The 22,792-nt window shown below is 42.1% G+C and overlaps 1 protein-coding gene across 1 annotated transcript in view; it reads right to left on the bottom strand.

Annotated features, from left to right (window-relative positions):
- The window catches only part of tmem167b (transmembrane protein 167B), a 31,642-nt gene extending 10,120 nt beyond the window's left edge, over positions 1-21,522 (bottom strand). The window contains exon 1 of the mRNA XM_043716759.1: positions 20,772-21,522. Coding sequence (XP_043572694.1) covers positions 20,772-20,781 — 10 coding nt within the window. The 5' untranslated portion in view covers positions 20,782-21,522. The remainder of the gene's footprint in view (positions 1-20,771) is intronic.
- Positions 21,523-22,792: the final 1,270 nt, after the last annotated feature.

Here is a 22,792-nt window from a genome sequence, read left to right as displayed (position 1 = left end):
AACTGAACCAGTTCCATTTGCTTTGCTCTCCAATCTATCTATATTCTGCTGCAACTTCTGACAGCTCCCTTCACTATCTGCTACTCCACCAATCTTAGGTCATTAGCAAATTTGCCAATCAGACCACCTAAACCTTCCTCTAGACCATTATGTATATCACAAACTGGTCACAGTTCTCCATTTTGAGAAATTCACTCCCACTCAGTCTCTGTCTCCTGTTGCCCAGTCAGTTCTTTATCCATCTATCTAGTACACCCTGGACTCCATGCAACTTCACTTTCTCCATCAGAAAAAAGGTGATGATGGGAAACCTTATCAAACACCTTACTGAAGTCCAAGTATATGGTATCTAAAGCCCTTCCCTCATCATTCGACTTTGTCACTTCCTCAAAGAACTTCTATGAAGTTAGTAGGATATGACCTTCCTGCATAAAATCATGCTGCCTATCATTGATAAGCCCAGTTTCTTGCAAATGTAAATAGATCCCATCTCCCAGTATCTTCTCCAGTAGCTTCCCTACCACTGACGTCAGACTCACAGGTTTAGAATTACCTGGATTATCCTTTACTACCCTTCTTACACAAGGGACAACAATAACAATTCTCCAGCCTTCCAGGGCCTTACCAGTGTTCAAGGATGCTGCAAAGATATGTTCAAGGCCCCAGCTATTTCCTCTCTCACTTCCCTCAGTAACCTGGATAGATCCCATCCAGATCTGGAAATTTGTCCATTTTAATGCCTTTTACAATACCCAACACTTCATCCCTCCTTATGCCGACTTGACCCAAAGTAATGCACCTGAATTGGAAGGGGACTAATATACTGGCAGAAAGATTTGCCAGAGCTATTGGGGAGGATTTAAACTAGTAATGGGGGGGGGGGGGGGGGGGGCATGCTGGGACCCTTTTAATTCCTCATTTCAGATTGGCCCTACTTTCCAGATATTCTTCCAAAGCTTCATCTGCTTTCAGTCGCTTAGACCTTATAAATGCTTCCTTTTTCCTCTTAACTCGTCTCACAATTTCATCTGTCATCCATGGTTCCCTAATCTTGACATTTCTATACCTCAGTTTCACAGGGACATGTCTGTCCAGAATTCCAATCAACCTCTCTTGAAAAGCCTCCCACATATCAAACGTGGATTTACCTTCCAACAGCAGCTCTGCTCAAACAACCCACATTTCCCAACTCCAGACAAATTTTGCTATAATTGGCCTTCCCCCAATTTAGCATTTGTCCATGAATATTCTAAAACCTATGGAATTGTGATTATTATTCCCAAATAATCCCACACTGAAACTTCAACAACATGGCCAGGCTCATTCCACAACACCAGGTCCAGTATGGCACCTTCCAGAGTTGGACTATTTACATACTGCCGAGAAAACCCTCCTGGATGCTTCTTATAAAATCTGCTCCATCTAAATCTCCCAACACTAAGTGAATCTCAGTCAATGTTGAGAAAATCAAAATCTCCACCCACCACCACCACCTCCGACATCTTTCCATAATCTGTCTACATATTTGTACTTCAGGCCTCCCAATAGCGAATGAGAGATGCAGTACAACCCCAACATTGTTATCCCACCCTTCCCATTTCTGAGTTCTGCTCATATTGCCTTACTGCTCAAGTCCTTCATAATGCCGTCCTCCAGCTGTGATATCCTGTCTGACCAGTAATACAACTCCTCCGCCCTTTTTATCTCCCTCTCTATCCCACTTGAAGCATCTATATCCTGGGATATTCAGTTGCCAATCTTGTCCTTCCCTCAACCAATTCTCAGTAACAGCAATAACATCATACTCCCCGGTACTAATCCAAGCCCTAAGTTCATCTGCCTTACCTACTACTCTTCTTGCATTAAAATAAATGCACTTCAGACCACCTGTCTCGAGCGCTTTAGGGAACATCTCCGAGACACCCGCACCAATCAACCAAATCGCCCAGTGGCTCAACATTTCAACTCCCCCTCCCACTCTGCCGAGGATATGGAGGTGCTGGGCCTCCTCCACCGCCGCTCCCTCACCACCAGACGCCTGGAGGAAGAACGCCTCATCTTCCGCCTCGGAACACAATTCCCTTTCTTTGGATCTACTGGCAACATTATTTTCTGGATCAGTGGTGCTGGAAGACTGATGAAGGGCTTTTGCCCGAAACGTCGATTTTGCCTGTCCTCGGATGCTGCCTGAATTGCTGTGCTCTTCCAGCACCACTGATCCAGAATCTGGTTTCCAGCATCTGCAGTCATTGTTTTTACTTCTTTACGTGGGCTTCCTGCCCACTCTTCCCCTTAGTCACGTTGACTTCATTATCTAGATCCTTACAGGCTTTGGTTATTATCTTCTAACTGTCAGCTAACCTCATTTGGTTCCCATCCTCCTTGCACATTGGATTAAACTTTACCCAATAGAGCAAAAACATCCTCTAGGACATTGGCTCCTGTCCTGCCCAGATGAAGACCGTCTGATTTGTTATATTCCAACCCTGCTACCCCCTCTCCTGAACCAGTCCCAGTTTCCTAAAAATCTGAAACTCTCCATTCTGCACAATCTCTCAAGCCACTCATTTATCCTGCCTCTTTCATTTCTACTCTCACTAGCATGTGGCACTGGTATCAATCCGGAGATTACTTTCACTGAGGTCCTACGTTTTAACTTGGCTCCTAACTTCCAAATTCTGCTTGTAGGACCTCATCTCATTTATTATCTATATCACTGGAGCCTATACGCACCACGACAGCTGGCAGTTCACCCTCTCCCTTCCAGTTGTGTTAATAAAAACAGGCTGTGGATATTGAAAGTTTTACTGCTCTTTGATTAGGGAACGTTTTACAAGGTGTTTAAAACATTACAAGACTTATTTTGTAACTGAACTTCAACATTGCACCTAATGGACTTGTGTTTGTGGTAAGAGTAATGGTGAGGCCATCCGCATTCATCACGACATAGGAATAAAGCAGACAGCAACTTTCAGCATCTGCACATGCACAATTAAATACAGAAACAAGGAAGTTAGATTTGCCAAATATTGCTCCTTAAGATTTGCTACACATATTGACAAGAAACACAGCATTGAATTACTTGTTTAAGATGGAATTACAGTATTTAATTAGTCAAACGACTTGTCTGCACTGCAAATTTGCTGTTATAAATTTGAATTCTCATGTTTTCAGATTTTACAACAACTTATATTTCATAGCATCTTTAACAAAGTATCCCGAGACTCTTTATAGGCATTTTACAAAACAAAATATAACACGAAGCCACATAATAAGACATTAGGTCAGATGACCAAACGTTGGTCAAAACAGCAAGTTTTAAGGAGTGACATAAAGGAAGAAAGGAGGTACAGAGGTGGAAGAAATTCTGGAAGTTTTGAGCTTTGGCAACTGAATGCATGATCACAAATAGTGGCACAATTAAAACTTGGTTTGCTGAAGAGATAACTTGAAGAGTTGAGGATTTGTAAATCACAGAAACAGGAATAGAAGAACTTGAAGGATGAGAGTTTTAACATTATATGTTGCTTAACCATAGTCAAGGCAAGTCAGACAGCATGGGAGGATATGTCAGGGCTTGCTGCCAGTTACAACAAGATCAGCAGTGTTTTGGATGCCCTGAAGTTTATGGAGGATTAAAGTGTGGGAGACTAATCATTAGTTCATTGGAATAGTTAATTCTAACAAAGGCAGCATTAGATGAGCTGGGCCAGTGCTATCACAGAGGTGCAAATAGGTAGTCTTTTAATTATTGGTGGACATTTATTTAAAAAAAAACTTGCAATGCATGTTTTTTCTAAGTTCGCTCTCAATTCCAAATTGCTCTCCCTATTAATTTTGTTAGAAGATTTGAATTGAATTAAATATTATAACTTACATACAGTACCAATATACTTCTGATGTCTCAATAAGGACTATATCATCTGATTAGTTAAGACAATGTATAGTCACTTGCTCTGTTCACCCAAAGTCCCACATCCACAGGCAGCAAGCTGATTCAGCTTCAGAATCCTGCAAGCACAGTGCAGCAGAACAAAGAAAATCTGTTCGCCAGAGTAAATGCCAACACCATTCCCCACTGAGTGCAAAAGTCCAGCCATTTGTATTGTACTAACAACTTTCCCAGGACTGCTGCTCAAAATAAAGCTTTTGTACCATGCAGAACACACATTCCTTCAGAGCTACAAAATCTAGCTGATAAATATGGAGCAAGTGCATTCAAAGTTCACTTGAAAAGGTGCAAATATTGCTCAGGTTTTATTATGTTCCTTTACAGAATTAAAATCTTACCTTTAATTATTATTCCCCCACCAAATGTAACCTGAAAATTACTATTAGATGTTGTACGGTATTTGAAATGTAAGTCATGAAGTGTGTGCAGTTGTAAATAATGCTTCGACAATAATGTATGTGGCTACTGGCAAATGCCTTGTATTTTTACCAGTGTTAGTGCCAGTGCTTTTCATTATCTTTACTAATGACCTACTCTAAAAGTTCAACCACCCCACTAGTTGCGGATGAAACACAGAGGTTTGTACTACTAATACATTTGTGAATAAGAAAAATGTACTGCAAATCTATGATAGGAGAGCGGGTCTGCAAACTGGCAAATAGTAGTTAACAGAGATGAAATGTAGGGTTGTGAATGTGGGCAGAACAACACAAAGCATACACAGCTTGCTACTTTATAGATTGTAAAGAAAAGATCTGCACTGTATTGTACAATTCTAAGGTCCATGAGAAGCGCCAAGTGACAGCCAAAGAAAATAGGTTGTAATTTCAGGGCAATTCCATATGATAACATAAAACCAGCCAGTTTTGGTCTTCTCATGTGGTGAATGATAAAGGTTTTATAAAAGGTTGAATCAAAAGGCCACAAGAAGGAATGTAAAATACCTAGCATAACCAAAAAAATATTTGTAGAGTACTGCAGAAGATGAAAGGATTGGTTAATTTTAAGCAGGATTGAAAGGAGCAAAGAGTTGTAGATAGGAATTCCCTTCCTGTATCCTTCCATCTGTGTGTTGGGCTTTGGCAGCTAAAGGTACAAATAACAATCATACAGCAAATAAAATCATGAGGATCATGACACAAAACAGGTATCCCAGAGGTGTGTGCGCTGCAGGAAATTAAAGAGAAATGGAGGGCAAAGTAATGCAGGAACATGAAAACAAGAACGTGAATTGTTAAGACAACAACTGTTGCTTAACCAGGAGCAAGTATAGATTAGGGGTCAGTGAGAACAGCTGAATGGATAAAGGATTTGGTGCTAATAAAGAAAAAGAAACAGGTTTTGCACTACGGCACATTTAAGCAGGTTAAAAGAGAAGATTCAGAAGACAATGAGACAGAGCAGGGATGATTGTGTGATGGAGACAGAAATCACTGCACACAAAAAAAAATGTAGCTGTAAAATCAGCTGAATCTTCAGGATTAGCTATCAATGTCCAGGAAAATTCAGGGAAACATTTTCAGGTTTTGTAAAGTGTTTCATTTTTACTTCTCTGTTGGTGATGAACATGATAAAGCTTAAGGCATCACAGAGCACCCGTTTGTCTTCTGTCGATTGTTTTCATCCACTGTTACGCACCTTCAAAATTATGTCTAATAAATAATCACTGGGTCATTTAATTCAAATGACTGACAAGTCATAGAGATGTACAGCACAGAAACAGACCCTTCTATCTAACCTGTCCATGCTGACCAGATATCTTAATTTAATCCAGTCCCATTTACTAGCACTTGACCATATCCCTCTAAATCCTTCCTATTTATATACCCATCCAGATGCCTTTTAAGTAATCATGTGAGAAGTCAAAGCCCTGGTTTTGTTTAGGAAGTTCAAATCGAAAGTCTGCAAGTAACCTGGCTCTATTGTTATTTATTGTTTGAGAATTTCTCTTCTTTGTGAATTATTGCATTAAAATCTTTCACACAAAAGCAAAGATTTGCATTAGACATGTGAACAGAAAACATTGAGCACATCCTTAAATCATTTAGAATTCTGTACAGAAGAGATATTTATTAATTTCAACTGAAAAGTGATGTTTATTCCAAAGATTAATGCTGCAAGCACATTTTGATGGATTAAAGCAGGTGTGATCTGAAAATAGTGTTACTTGGGCTAAATAAAGCAGCATATGGAACCTAAATACAAGCAAATGTTGTTTGGGCATTAGTCTAAAAAAACTTTAGTATTCAGCAATTTTCTCTGATCAACATAAAATTAAGTCACAACTATTAATTATTTGATATGAAACCACACAGACATGAAATGTACTTACTATCTGCTTTAACACTGGAAGCAATTGTCAAACACAAAACCAGTCATAAAAACTGAAGAGCAAGGTTGAGACTTCTGAAACCAGGGAAATGTTGCACTGTTGGAGATGCCATCTTGAAGATGAGACATTTAGGCAAGGTCCCATCCAACTGCTGGTGTAAAGATTTTAATAAGGGTACAATCCTTTTTGAAAAAGATGGGAAGTATCCCTAGTACTCTAGCTAATAGTTATCCCCCAATCAACATCACATATGCTTATATTATCTGGTCATTATCATGCTGCTATTTGTAGGAGTTTGCTGGCTCTCACATTTCCTAGTACAAACAGTGTCTACATTTTGTAAGTAAGTCACTGGCTGTAAAACACTTCTGGTGATCATGGAAAGCACTCAGTGACTACAAGTTTGTCTTTCTTTGTCTACCTTAAAAAGTACCATAGATCATAGTTGCCTTTAGCACAGGAAGGATGCTCCCTAAAATGGCTGATGCCAGAACACAGCTCACGGTCTAAAAGGGTAGATGTTTAGCCACTTAGGACCAAGATGAGAAATTTCTTCATCCAGAGAGTGGAGAGTCTGCGGAATCCTCTGTCACCAAGTGGTTGACGCTAGACTAGACTGAAAACTACTCCTGGGTAAATCTACAGCAGAACAGGCGAACAGGGGTGGGGGCACATCACAATTGAGGAGACCATAAGTCTAGTCCCTTTAAAGATGACATATAGGACCAACAAGCCCAGCGAACCCTGGATGTCTTGGAATATTTAGGACTAAGTATGTAAATTAGCTTGCTGAGCTTGAAGGTTTGTTTTCAGACATTTTGTCACCACACTCGTCATCAGTGAGAGTCTCTGTTGAAGTGCTGGTGGTATGTCTCACCTCTCTATTTATAGGTCTTGGTTTCTTAAGGTGGGTGATGACATTTCTGGTTCTTTTTTTCAAGGGGAGGTAGATAGTACCTAAATCAATATGTTTATTGATGGAGCTCTGGTTAGAGTGCCATGCCTCTAAGGATTCTCGTGCTCGTCGTTGTTTCGCCTCTCCTAGGATGTGTGTGTTGTCCTTCTTTGTTCGTATGTATAGAAACTAGTGATAGTGGGTCATGTCTTTTGGTGGCCAGTTGGCGTTCCTCCCATCTGTCCAACCCAAACTTTGGGTCCGCTACATGGATGACATCTGTCATCACAATACGGAACAAATTAGAGGAAACATACAACACCATCAACAATATCCTGACAGGCATAAAATTCACAAGAGGAGGAGAATGACAACAGGCTCCCATTTCTAGATTTGACAGTTGAATGTACAGTTAATGGAGAGCCTCAAAGCAGTGTCTACAGAAAAACAACAAACACAGACCAAATATTTAACTTCAGAAGCAATCATCCCAAAACCTACAAACAGAGCTGCATCAAAACATTATTTCAATGAGCTACAATCACACTGCAGCACCCAAGAACTACAAAAAGCATAAGAAAAATATCTATACAATGTTTTCAAGAAAAACAGATACCCAATAAACACAATCCACCAATTCCTCAGAAACAAACCCAACCAAGCAGACACAATGCAACCAAAAATTATTGCCACATTCCCTTACATCAAAGACATGTCAGAAATGATTTCCAGACTACTCAGACCCGTTGGCATCATGGTAGACCACACACCTACCAACACACTTAAACAATGACTAGTTAACCTAAAGATCCATTAGATACCACCAGCAAAATGAACGTCATTTACAAGATACCATGCAAGAACTGTAAAAAAACACATCAGACAAATTAGCAGCAAACCTGCCACCTGGAAACGTGAATACCAACTGGCCACCAAAAGACACAACCCACTATTACTAGTTTCTAAACAGAGACAAAGAAGGACACCTCACACATCCTAGGACAAGTGAAACAAAGACACGCACAAGAATTCTGACAGAGATGGCACTCTAACCAGAACTCCATCAATAAACACATCGATTTAGATCCTACCTACCTTCCCTTGAAATAAAGAACCGGAAATGACATCAGCCAATTTAAGAAACCAAGACCTATAAATAGAGAGGCAGGACATACCACCAGCATGTCACTGGAAACGCTCACTGATGATGTTACATAGAATGGTGACAAACCGTCTGAAGACAAACCTTCAAGCTCAGCAACCTAACTTACATACTTATCAACCACTTGAGCTACAAATCTTCTCAAAAATCGCTAATATTTAGGACTGCATAAGAAAGAGAAGAGAGGCTTTTAATTTGCTGGCTTTTTACCCGAGTCCAGTATAAAAAGTGCAGGGTGAATTTAAGAAAGCAATTAGGAGAGCGTAAAAGGCACAAGAAAAGAGTAGTTTAAGCCCCACCAACTATGTTGATGTAATGTGGACAGGTCAGTTTAGAATCTTGGAGTAAGATTTAATATTCAGGTTCTCATAAGTGTCTGTAACAGTGACTATCATAACGTATAACATAAAATAAAAGAACTGTGGATGCTGGAAATTTGAAATAAACGCAAAAGGACTGGCAGCATCTGTGGAGAGAAAGCAGAGTCAACATTTTGGGTCCAGTAACCCTTATTCAGAATTGATTCTAGCTAGGAAATGGTGGTAATTATGTTGAAGAGCAGGAACAAAGAGGTCGGGGGAGAGACACTGCAAGTTGGCTGACAAAAGAATGGCTAATGGTAATCCAGCAAGATAGAAAAGTAAGTTTAGGAAGAATCCCAAATTATTCCATAAGCCTAACAAGGGAAAAAAATAGGACTCATTATGGACAAAGAGACAATCTTGGTGTGAAGTCAGAGGACACTGGTAGGGTGTTAAACAAGTAATTCATATTCACTTTGGAGAAGAAAGAGGATGTCGGTACAGAATTTAGGTAGAAGGACTGGGAGGCTCTTGAGCAGTTTGACAGAAGAGGTGATGAGGCACTGGAGGTTTTAGCAGGTTGAAAAGTGGACAAATCATGAGTATCCCAGCTACTGTAATAGAAGAGGGAGGAAATTACAGGGACTCTGATCCAAATTTTTAGATCCTATCTGGCCACAGGGAAGGTGTTAGAAGACAGCCAATATGGACCCACTTTTCAAGAGGGTTATAGAGATAAACCAGAGTATTGTAGACCAGTGAGTTTCACATCTGTGATAGGGAAACTGTAGAAGAAAATTTTTAAAGAATTAATGTTCACTTACAGAGGCAAGGTTTGATCAGGGAGTTAGCAGAGGGAGGTCATACCTAAAAAAATTGATTCAATTTTGAGAGGAGTGACCAGCTGTGCAGAGGAGTGTAGTGTAATTATATGGATTTCAGCAAAGCCCTTGACAAAGTCCAGTGAGAGACTGATAAAGAAGTTAAAGGCATCTGGACCCACTGAATTTCTCTTGTAACTTCTGTTTTTCCGTGATCCAAAATTGTGGGAGACAGAGTGGTGGAGGAAGGGTGTGTGTGTGTGTGTGTATATAAATAGAGGCAAATCACAGGGATCAGTGCTACGTTCCTTATTATTTGTGAAATATAAAAATTGTGTAGTATGATCATGTGGGGGTTAAAGGATAGTTAGGAAGGTATACGGCATAAATTATAGGGAGTTTTTGTTGGTGCTGTTCAGGACTTTGGTTAGGCCACAACTAGAGTTCTGTGTGCACCGCACTAAGAAGGATGTGATTGCACTGGAGGGAATGAAAAAGATTCATCAGGATTTTGCTTGGATTGGAGTACTTTAGGTATCAAGAGAGGCTGGATAAGCTCAGGTTGGTTTCTTTAGAGCAGGGATTTGACTGAGGTGAACAACATTATGCAGGCATGGTCAGGCAGATAGAAAGCAGCTATTCTCCTTTGTTGAAGGGTTAATAACAAAGAGGGACATAATTTTAAGGTGAAAGGCAGGAGGTTTAGAAGGAATTGAGGAAAATATTTTTCACCCAAAGGGTATTGGGAATTAGGAATGCACTGCCTGGAACAGTATTTGAGGCAGAAACCTCAACCTTTAAAACATACTTGGGTGAGTGTTTAAAGTGTCATGACATTCAAGGCTATGGGCCAAGTATTGGAAAGAGAGACTGGTGTAGATGTAGAATAGTTTTTTTTGGTTGGTGCAGACTCAAATAGGCTGAAGGACCTGTTATGCGCTCTATAATTCTATGATTTAGTGTTTTCAAGATGTAGTTAGATATAGTTTTCAATGCAAAGTGGGAACAGATTAAGACGTCAGATAATCAACTATGATCATATTTCATTGTGGAAAGCTCTGAATAGCCTACTCCTGCTCCTATTTTCTGCTTCTTAACCAGAATCTCTTTAGCAATCAATAGTTTTGAGATGACACTCCCAACTACAGCATGTCAATCCAGTGAGCATGACTCAGTAATCAGAGAAACAAGTAGGGTCAACTTCTAAAATGAATGAACTCTTGTTAAATAAAATACCTAAAGTAGTACTTATTGTTGAATTGAAAGTCAAGGATGACAATACTGTCATTAAAAGATAACAACTCACAAGACCCCTTTGAGAACAGATACTACTAATTCTATTACTATAGATGGTGAAAGTTGAATTCACTGAAAATCTGGAAATAAAAGTCTACTGATGACCATGAAATCACTAAATTGTTACAAACTTCCATCTGCTCACTAATGTCCTTTAGGAAAGAAAACTGCTGTCCTTACTTGGCTTGACCAACAAGGTGATTTGTAATTGATTTGTAAATGCCCTTTGAGATGGCTGAAAGAGTAATTCATAAGACCATAAGAGCAGAAATTAGGCCATTCAGCCCATCGAGTCTGCTCCGCCATTCAATCATGGCTGATAGGTTTCTCAACCCCATTCTCTTGCTTTCTCCCCATAACCTCTGATCCCCTTGACAATCAAGAACTTATCTATCTCTCTTTTAAATATACTCAATGACCTGGCCTCCACAGCCTTCTGTGGCAATGAATTCCACTGATTCACCTCTCATGCTGAAGAAGTCTCTCCTTATCTCAGGTCTAAAAGTTCTTCCGGTTACTCAAAGGCTATGCCCTCAGGTCCTCATCTCTTCTGCCAATGGAAACATCTTCCCAACGTCCACTCTGTCCAGGCCGTTCAGTATTCTGTAAGTTTCAATCAGCACCCCCATATCCTTCTAAGCTCCATCAAGCATAGTCCCAGAATCCTCAAACGTTCCTCAAATGTTTAGCCTTTCATTCCTGGGATCATTCTCAAGAACCTCCTCTGGATGCAGTCCAGGGCCAATACATCTTTCCTGAGGTACGGGATCCAAAATTGTTCACAATATTCTAAACTGAAAATGTGTTGCTGGAAAAGCGCAGCAGGTCAGGCAGTATCCAAGGAACAGGAGAATCGGCGTTTCGGGCATAAGCCCTTCTTCAGGAAACGTTGATTCTCCTGTTCCTTGGATGCTGCCTGACCTGCTGCGCTTTTCCATCAACACATTTTCAGCTCTGATCTCCAGCATCTGCAGTCCTCACTTTCTCCACAATATTCTAAATGTGGGCTCACCAGAGCCTTACAAAATGTTAGAAGCACAATCTTACTTGTCAATTCTAGTCCTCTCAAGATGAACGACAGCACTGTATTTGCCTTCCTAACTACCGGCTCAATTTGCAAGTTTACCTTAAGAGATTCTGAACTAGAACTCCCAACTCTCTTTGCACTTCAAACTTCTGAATTTTCTCCCCATTTAGAAAATAGTCCATGCCTCTTTTTCTGACCAAAGTGCATGACCTTACATTTTCACACATTGTACTCCATTTGCCATTTCTTTGCCCACTCTCCTAATCTGTCGAAATCTTTCTGCAGTCTGCCCACCACCTCCAATACGACCTGCCCCTCCACCTATCTTTGTACCATCTGCAAACTTAGCCAGAAATCCTCAGTTCCTTCATCTAGATCCTTAATGGAGAAGGCGAAAAGTTGTGGTCCTAACACTGACCTTTATGGAACATCGCTAATCACTGGCTTCCATTCTGAAAAGGACCCTTTTATCCCCACTCTGTCTTCTGCCAGATAGCTAATCTTCTCTCCATGCTAGTACCTTGCCTTGAACACTATGGACCCTTATTTTACTCAGCAGCCTCCTGTGCGGCACTTTATCAAAGGTCTTCTGGAAGTCCAGATAGATAACATCCATTGGCTCTCTTTGGTCTAACCTGCTTGTTTCCTCCTCAAAGAATTATAACAGATTTGTCAGGCATGACCTCCACTTGATGAAAGCATGCTGACTTTGCCCTATTTTACCATGCACTTCCTAGTATTCAGAAATCTCATCCTTCACAATGGACTCCAAAACTTATCAATGATTAAGGTCAGGCTAATCAGTCTATGATTTTGCCTTGCTTCCTTCTTAAATTATGGAGTTATAGTAGTGTTTTTCCAGTCCTTTGGGACCCTCCCTGACTCCAATGATACCTGAAATATCACTACTAAAGTTTCACTATCTCTTTAGCCATCTCCTTCAGAACTCTGGGGTATAGCCCATCTGGTTCAAATAATTTATCCAATTTCAGACCTTTCAGTTTTTCTAGCATCTTCCCTTTGGTGATGGCCACTATATCCATCTCTGCCCAGAGTCTCTTGAATTTTTGGGATGTTACTCATTTCTTCCACCGTGAAGACTGATGCAAAATACTTATTTAGTTCTTAAGCTATTTCTTTATTTCCCCATTACTATCTCTCCAGCATCATTTCCAGTGGCCCAATGTCCTCTTTTGCCCTTTATATATCTAAAGGGACTCTTGCAATCTTCCCTAATATTACCAGCTCGCTTACCCTCATATTTAGTCTTCTCCTTATTTCTCTCTTCATTGTCCTCTGTTGGTCTTTGTAAGCCTCCCACTGCCCTTCACCACATTATATCCTATCTCTGACTTCCCTGTCAGCCATGGTTGCCTCATCCTCCCTTGAGTATGCTTCTTTTTCCTCAGGATGAATTTTTGCTGTGTCTCTCTCAAATTACTCCTAGAAACTCCTGGCATTGTGGTTCTACTAACTTTCCTACTAGGGTCCTCTCGCAGTCAATTCTGGTCAGCTCTTCTCTCATACCACTGTAATTGACTTGATTCAACTGTAATACTCTTACATCTGATTCCACCTTCTCCCTCTCAAATTGCAGAGTAAATTCTATCATATTATGGTCATTGCCTCCTAAGGGTTCTTTTATCTAAAGCTCCCTTATCAAGTCTGCCTAATGGCACAACACTAAATCCAGTATTGCCTGTTCCCTAGTGGGCTCCACCGCAAGCTGCTCCAAAAAGCTATCTGGTAGACATTACACAATTCCTTTTCCTGCGATCCACTACTAACCTAATTTTCCTATACCACCTGCATACTTAAAACCCCCAGGATCACTGTAACCTTGCCTTTCTTACACACCTTTTCTATCTCAGAGTCACAGATATAAAGACGTACAGCATGGAAACAGATCCTTTGGTCCAACCAGTCCATGCCAACCAGATATCCTAATTGAGTCCCATTTTCCAGCACATGGCCCATATCCCTCTAAACCCTTCCTATTTATATTCCCATCCAGATGCCTTTTAAATGTGGCAATTGTACCAGCCTCCACCACTTCCTCTAGTAGTTCATTCCATACACACACCACCCTCTGCATGAAAAGTTACCCCTTAGGTCTCCTTTAAGTCTTTCCTCTCTCACCCTATGCTCTTTAGTTCTGGACTCTTCACCCCAAGGAAAAGACCTTGTCTATTTATCCTATCCATGTCCCTCATGATATTATAAACTTCTATAAGGTCACCCCTCATCCTCTGATGCTCCTGGGAAAACAGCCCCATCCTATTCAGCCTCTCACTATAGCTCAAATCCTCCAACCATCTCAACATTCTTGCAAATCTTTTCTAAACCCTTTCAAGTTTCACAACATCCTTCCTATAGCAGGGAGACCAGAATTACACACAATATTCCTAAAGTGGGCAAACCAATGGCCTGTACAGCCGCACCATGACCTCCCAACTCCTATACTCAATGCGGTGACCAATAAAGGAAAGCATACCAAACACCTTCTTCACTAAACTATGGACCCAAGACTCCACTTTCAAGGAACTCTGAATCTTTACTCCAAGAACTCTTTGTTCTTGGTGTACCTTATGCCCCAAATCCAGACTACTGTTTGGAGGCCTGTAGATAACTCCCATTACGTTTTTTTTAAACCTTTGTGGTTCCTCAACTCTACCCGCATAGATTCTACATGATTTGACCCTACTTCATTCATGGCTATTGACTTCTCTTCATTTTTCATTTTCAAGGCAACCCCACTGTCTCTTCCCACCTGCTGGTCTTTTTGATAGGATGTATACCTTAGGATATTTAGCTCCCAGTTCTGATCTCCTTCCAGCCACACCTCAGTGATGCCCACCACAACATAGCTGCCAATTTCGATCTGCACCACAAGCTAATTCACCTTATTTAGTATACTGCTTTTTTGTATACATGCAGTTGTATCAACTGCTAGAAAATCTTAAACAAAAAGGAGTGAAACTGGACAGACCACCCAGCAGTGACTAACTCACCAAAACGACAATCACAAACATAGCCCTAGTGACCCTGCCTACTCCTTACTAGCACCCGAGGACTTCTGCCACAATTGGAAAAGCTGTCTTACAACTGGTCAAGCAACAGCCAAAATAGTCACACATATGGAATCATATTTTACACTAAATGTTCTAGACAACACCATTACCATCCCTGGTTAAGCCCTGTTCCATGAGCAAACCAAACGTAAAGTTGGTGGCAGAGTGGTATATGCATGGAAAGAGCTGCCCTACAAATCCTCAATATTCACTCTAGACCATAAGAAGTCACATTGTATCAGGCCAAACATGGGCAACAAAACCTCCTGCAAATAACCACATACCACAAACCTCTTGAATGATAAATCAGTACTCCAGGTTGAGCAGCATTGAAAGAATCAAGTACAGAAAAGACACAGAATGTGCTCTGGGTGGGGAATTAAATGTACACTACCATGAGCGGCTCAGCAGCATCACTACTGAGCTGATTAAATCTGAAAGTACCAAGAGGGAAAAAACATACTTATAGATTTGGAGACATAGAGATGTACAACATGGAAACAGACCCTTCAGTCCAACTCGTCCATGCACTCATCTTCAACAATCTGTGCCGTAGATGCATCTGTTCATGACACTATCGTTAAAATTGGCTACTGCACAGTTCTTTTGGAGACAAAGTCCATCTTCACTATGAGAATACCCTCTATTGTACTGTGTGGTACTCTCACCATGCTAAATGGGATAGGTTTCAAATAGATCTAGCAACTAAAGACTGGGCATCTCCGTGGCACTATGGGCTCAGTAAAATTGTACTCCAACACAACCTGCAACTTCACCAATGCTACCATTCCCATCAAGCCAGGAGATCTGTCCTGGTTCAAAGAAGAATGCATACCAGAAGCAGCACCAGGAAAACCTAAAAATAAGGTGTCAATCTAGTGAGGTAAGAAGAACAGGACTACTTGCAAATCAAACAGCATAAGCAGCAAGTGACAGATAGAGCCAGTGTTTCCACAACCAATGGATCGATCAAATCAAAGCTCTGCAGCCCTGCCACATACAGTCATGAATGATAGGAGTCAATTAAACAACTGCAGGAAGATGCTCCACTGTGACTGAATCTCCCATTATTGAGGAAGGCAATCACATCAACAAGGATGAGAAATCTGAAGGACTTTGAAAAAGCTTCAGGCAAATATGCAGTATAGATGATCCATTTTGACATACTCCAATGTCCCCAGAATCTCAGATACAAGTTTTCAGCCAATTTAATTCACTCTACATCAAGACTTGGTTGCAAGCACTGGATATTGCAAAAGCTATGGGCCTTGACGATGTTCCAGCAATAATTCTGAAGACTTGCATTTCAGGTATATCCTATACATAAAAAGCAAAGCTAAGCCAACCCAGCCCATCACTATTCCATCTGTCTCCTCCGGAGTATCAGCAAAATAATGAAAGGTATCATCAACAGTGATGTCAAGCAGCACTTGCTTAGCAATAACTTGCTCACTGACACAATCTTAAGTTCCACCCATGCCATTCAGCTCCTGATCTTCACAGCCTTCATTCAAACATGGACACAAAAGAGCCAAATCCCAAAGGTAAGGTCAGAGTGACTGCCCTTGACATTAAAGCTGATTTGATGGACTGTGTCATCTTGGAGCCCTGGAAAAACTGGAGTTGGTGGGATTCAGGAAGAAAATTCCCCACTGGTTGGAGTCAGACTTGGCACAAAGGGATATAGTAGTGGTTGTTGGAGGTCAGTCATCACAGCTCTAGGACATCTATATAGGAGGTTGCTAGAGTACTGTCCTCAGTCCAACCTCTGCAGCTACTTCATTAATTACATTTGTTAATTAATTAGTTACCTATCCCAACAGTCACTGCATCAGAGGTCAGATCAGTTCTCCTTTGTGTGAATCCAAGGAAAGTGATGGGAGCAGACGGAGTACCAGGCTGTGCACTCACACCATACACCATGCACCTGGCAGAGGTCTTCTCGGACATTTTCAGCCTCTCCTGGCAGCAGACCACTGTCCTTGCCTGTTTCAAGAGGGCCAACATCATCCCTGTACATAAGGCGGCTCATGCAGCATATCTCAATGACTGCCGGCCAATGGCCCTAACTTTGGTGGTCATGAAGTGCTTTGAAAGGCTGGTCATGGCATTAATCAACCCCAGCCTCCCCACTACTCTTGACCCACTCCAATTTACCTATCGGACCAACAGTTCCACATCACTTGCCCTTCACTCCTCCCTAGAATATCTTGATACAAAGAACACCTATTCATTGAAGGCTGAACTGTAGTCAACACTATTATCCCCTCAAGACTGATTACTAAACTTAATGATCTCGGACAAAGCCCCACTCTCTGCAACTGAATCCCCAGTTTCCAAACCCACAGGCCACAATCATTGAAGACTGGTGACAATATTTCATCCTCACTAATACTCAACACTGCCGCCGCTCCCCCCCCCCCCCCAGGCCCCTACTGTACACCTATGACTGCGTCACCAAGTACCAGACTAATACCATTTACAAGTTCGCTGATGACACCACCATAGTTGGTCGAATCTCAGATGGCGACGAAACAGACTACAGACGGGAGGTGGAAGACCTGGGAAAATGCTGCACTGAGAACAACGAGGCTCTCAATGTCAGCAAAGCCAAGGAACTCATTATTGACTTTTGGCAGGTTGTTACACTGGGAACAACCTAGCTCTCAATGCCAGCAAAACCAAGGAAGTCATTATTGATTTTCGGCGGGATGTTACTCATGCCCCCCTACACATTAACAGCACTGAGATGGAAGGAGTGAAGAGTGTCAAGCTCCTGGGAGTGGTCATCAACAACAAGCTTTCTTGGACTCTTCATGTGGACGCACTGGTTACAAAGGCCCAACTGCGTCTCTTCTTCCTCAGGCAGCTGAGGAAATTTTGCCAACTTTTATAGGTGAGCCATCGAGAGCATTCTGTCTGGATATATCACTACCTGGTATAGCAACTGTACCATTCAAGATCAGAGACAGTTACAGAGAGTGGTGAACTTCAGCCCGGACAATCACAAAGGCTAACCTCCCATCTATAGAATCCATCTACCAGGCCTGCTGTCAAGAAAAGGCTGCCAGCATTCTCAAAGACCCGGGCAATGTTTTTCTACAACCTCTACCATTGGGGAGAAGGTACAGAAGCCTGAACACAGGCACCAGCGTTTTTGTAACCGTTTCTATCCTACTGCTGTTAGAATAGTGAATGGACTCAAACTCTTAACATTCGCTTGTACCTGTGTTTTTGTTTTTACTGCTGTTTACCTATTATTTACTATCTATGCTACTTAACTTTGTGATCTGTCTCTATTGCTCGCAAGACAAAGCTTTTCACTGTGGCTCAGTACACATGACAATAAATTCAAATTCAATTCAATTTCAATTCATTTGCATTATTCTTTGGGTCCTATCATCTTGTCAACCTTTCTCTCATTTTTCTGTGCTTCAACAAGTATAGTCAGGAAAAGTATGCATCCATATCAGACAAAATAAACTCATATGGATTCATTAGAACTTCTCCAGTATAGCCTTAAGATTTATTGCATGACAAACATACAATGTAATTAAAAAGGTGTAACCTAATGCAAACTGCATAACAGTCAGGCCTTCCTTGAGAGAGGTTCTCTATTCAGGAGTTTATGCCATTGAATTACATAGTACAGAAAGAGGTCTTTCATCCTGTCCCATCTCCACCAACAAAAAAAAAGTTACTCACTCGATCTACACTAGTCCCACTTTCCAGCTCTTGGCCCATAGCATTTAATGTTGTGAAATCTCACCCAAGTGCTCACTCAAGTACTTTTTAAAAAGTTAAGGTTTCCCAATTCAAATACCTTCCCAGGCAAGGCACTCCCAATTCTCACCACTCAGTAAAAATGTTTTCCTTATTCCTTGCTTTCTATCCATGCCCCTCTTATAGAACCCCTGGAGTGTGGAAGGAGGCCATTTGGTCCATCAAGTCCACACCAACCCTCAGAAAAGCCTCCCACCCAAACCCCCACCGTATCCCTGTAATCCCACACTTATGCACATACCCTGCACATCCCGGCACACTACAGATAATTCCAGCATGGCCAATCCACTTACCTGCAAATCTTTAGACTATGGGAGGAAACCCATGCTGACACAGGAAGAATGTCGTGTAGTTTTTGGACAATCACCTAAGGCTGGAATTGAACCCACATCCTTAGCACTGTAAGGTAACAGTGCTAACCACTGAGCCAGCATGCTGCCCCATTTTATAACCTATCTCAACTCAAGTTCTCTTAGCCTTTACTGCTTGAAAGAAAACAAACAGAGATTATCCACCTGCTCTTCATAACAAAACTGCTCCAGCCCAGGCAACATCCTGGTGAATCTCTGTTGCATCCCCTCCAGTGCAATGACATCCTTCCTGAAGTGTGGTTACCCCAATTGCATCATACCTGAAAATGTGTTGCTGGAAAAGCACAGCAGGTCAGGCAGCATCCAAGGAACAGGAGAATCGATGTTTCAGGCATAAGCCCTTCTTCAGGAATGAAGAAGGGCTTATGCCCGAAACGTCGATTCTCCTATTCCTTGGATGCTGCCTGACCTGCTGCGCTTTTCCAGCAACACATTTTCAGCTCTGATCTCCAGCATCTGCAGCCCTCACTTTCTCCCCAATTGCATCATACCCCCACTGTGGCCTGACCAAAGGTTTGTTCAGCTCCAACAAAACCTCCCTGTTTTTATAATGTATGCCACAACTGACAAAGGTAAATAGGATGTTTGCCTTTTTAATTACCCTATTAACTAGTTCTGCTGCCTTCAGGGATCTGTGGACAAGCACCCAAAGATCCTTCTGTTCCTGAGCTTCCTGGACCCTTGTTTAATGGAAACAAATGCCCTTATTAGCAGTTAAATCATATAAGGTAGGAGCATAGACTGTGTATGCAATTTGAAGTGGGTGGCACAGTAGCTTAGTGGTTAGCACTGCTGCCTCATAGCACTGGGGACTCGGGTTGATTCTAGCTTCTGTGCATGGGTTTCCTCTGGATGGCCTGGTTTCCTCAAACAGTTCTAAGTTGTGCAGGTTGGGTGGGTTGGCCATAGGAGATGCAGGGTTAATAGGAGGAGTCTGGTGGGATGGTCTTTGGAGAATCAGTATGGACTCAATGAACCGAATAGCCTGCTTTCATACTGTTGAGAATCTAAGAAACAGAAATGGATGGGACGACTCACGCAGGTCAGAGAACCTGTTCTTCTGTAGAAGGATCACTAGACCTGAAACGTTAACTCTCCCTTCTCTCCACAGATGTTGCCAGACCCACTGAGTTTCTCCAGCAATTTCTGTTTCTGATTTCCTGTATCCGCGGTTCTTTGGGGTTTTTTTTTAAACCCCAGCATTCACTCCGACAACAGTCATTGAGTGGAGTGCCTGGGTCAGACAGAATTGTACCCCAACATAACCTCGAACTGACTGAGGGTAAGACCCGCAGTGATTCACCCAGAGTCGATTGGGGGGGTGTATGTGCGGCCAACCTAACTTCATACCGTCCTCAGTCCGCCTCCTCCGCCGCGATTGGTGACAACAACAAAAGAATGAAGGCAGCAGCCTACCAGTTGGATCGGGCACCTGTCAATCACTCAGCACCCCGCACACTTCCGCATTCAAGTTTGACTGACTGGCAAACGCGCTCGGAACCCCGCGCGAAACCACTGACTTCAGGCCGGAGGTAACTGGCTTCTAAATACAGTCTTAAATCCGGGACGAATGAGAAAGCGCCGGTACTCAAACACTACCAACAGCATGGCCTGACCCAGCGCACACCAGCCTAGAGGCCTACTTTCTCCCACTAGCCACGTCCTCAATCCGCGCGTCTCGGCTCTCGCCCGCTGGTTGCAGCGACCTTGCTGCGGGGCCGTCGATGGAAACGGGCGTTGGGTGATTTTGAAAATTTACCGTTAGTCATGACTGCAGCCCGAATCCTTTCTCGCGTACTCTCCTCGAGCTCCTTTATGACGCGTTCATGATCCGGCTCGAGCCTCCAAGACCCGAGATAAACACACACGCATACAAATTCAGGGAGAAGTAATCAAACCCCGCCTGCGCCGGCGTTTCGATCTGCGCGACGCTCATCTACTACCGCCTTCTCCGCAATCCTGTCAGTCATCCAGTCCATTCTGGATGTCCGTGGTTCGGATGTGCCACTGTGAGCCACCAATGTTAGATATTGGATCACCATTGCTCTAACATGGAATCTTTCTCTTAAATAACAAGTAATTATAACAAATACAATGCATATAATAATTCTAGAGGGAACCAAGCTGTATACAGAAAATAACAACGGCTGTGGAAACTGGGAGAAGACCGTTCAGCCCATTGAGCCTGCTCTGCCATTTTGTGCCTCATGATTACATCATCTACATTGGACTCCAGTATCTGCAGTTTTTTTTGTCTCTTTTATGACTGATGGAACATTTCAATGCCTTTTACCCACCCCCAACTCCATAAACGTGTTTGCTGCTAATAACCCGGCATCTAATCTCTGACTCTGATAACATGGAGCTGGAAAAAAGCACGGCAGGTCAAGCAGCAGAGTTGGTGTTTTGGGCAGGACCCTTCATCAAGACTAACTCTACCTTAAAAATGCTCAAAGTCTGAGCTTCCGCAGACCCTGGTGATAGAAACACTGAAAGTTCATAACCTCAGTAAAAAAAAATAAGATGTATGAGCAGAAAATAGGGCATTCAGCCCATCGAGTTTGCTCTGCCATTAAATCATGGCTGATAAGTTTCTTAACCCAACTCTCCCACTTTCTCCTTGTAACCCTTGATTCCCTTCATACTCAAGAGCTTATGTACAGAGGACCCTCGATAATGTGAAGAACATAGGCGGGTAATATTTCGTTCGGTTAATCAAATTTCGGATAATTAAATGCCGGAGGATGTAGTTTAGCCAAGATGAAGGGTTTAAGCTTGAAACGTCGATTCTCCTGCCCTTCGGATGCTGCCTGACCTGCTGTGTCTTTCCAGAACCACACTCTCGACTCTGATCTCCAGCATCTGCAGTCCTCACTTTCTCCATCAGGACCTTGCAATCTTGCCGGATAATCCAATATTCGGATAATAGAGGTTCCTCTGTATCTCAATCTTAAATATACTCAATGATCTGGGCTCCACAGCCTTCTGTGGCAATGAATTCCATAGATTCACCACTCTTTGGCTTAAGACATTTCTCCTTATCCCCATTCCACAAGGTCTTCCCTTTATTCTAAGGCTATGACCATGGGTCCTAGTCTCTCCTACCAATGGAAACAACTTCCCAACATCTACTCTGTCCAGATCATTCAGTATTCTGCATGTTTAAATTAGATTCCCCCCTCATCCTTCTAAACACCATAGAATATAGACCCAAAATCCTCAAAAGTTCTTTGTATGTTAAGCTTTTCATTCCTGGGATCATTCTTGTGAATCTCCTCTGAACACGTTCCATGACCCGTACATCCTTGCTGTGATATGGGCCCAAAACTGTGCAAATATTCCAAATGTGATCTGACCAGAGCGTTGAAAAGCCTCAGAAATATATCCTGCTTTAATACTCGAGTCATCTCAAAATAAATGCCATCATTGTGTTTGCCTTCCTAACTACTGACTCAACCTGCCAGTTAACCTTGACAGAATCCTGGAATAGAACTCCCAAGTCCCTTTTCACTTAAGATTTTGAATTTTCTCCCCATTTAGAAAATAGTCCATTTCTCTATTCTTCCTACCAAAGTGCATGACCTCACACTTTCCAACGATGGACTCCATCTGCCACTTCTTTGCCCATTCTTCTAACCTGTCCAAATCCTTCTACAGCCTCGACACCTCCTCAATGCTACCTGGCCCTCTAACCATCTTTGTATCATCTGCAAATGTAGCCAGAATGCCCTCAGTTCCTTCATCTAGATCGTTAATGTATAAAGTGAAAATATGTGGTCC

The sequence above is a fragment of the Chiloscyllium plagiosum genome, chromosome 26 (assembly GCF_004010195.1).
Source record: "Chiloscyllium plagiosum isolate BGI_BamShark_2017 chromosome 26, ASM401019v2, whole genome shotgun sequence".
NCBI lineage: Eukaryota > Metazoa > Chordata > Chondrichthyes > Orectolobiformes > Hemiscylliidae > Chiloscyllium > Chiloscyllium plagiosum.
The sequence above is the reverse complement of the archived record's forward strand: the minus strand, read 5'-3'. Positions and strand labels throughout refer to the sequence as shown.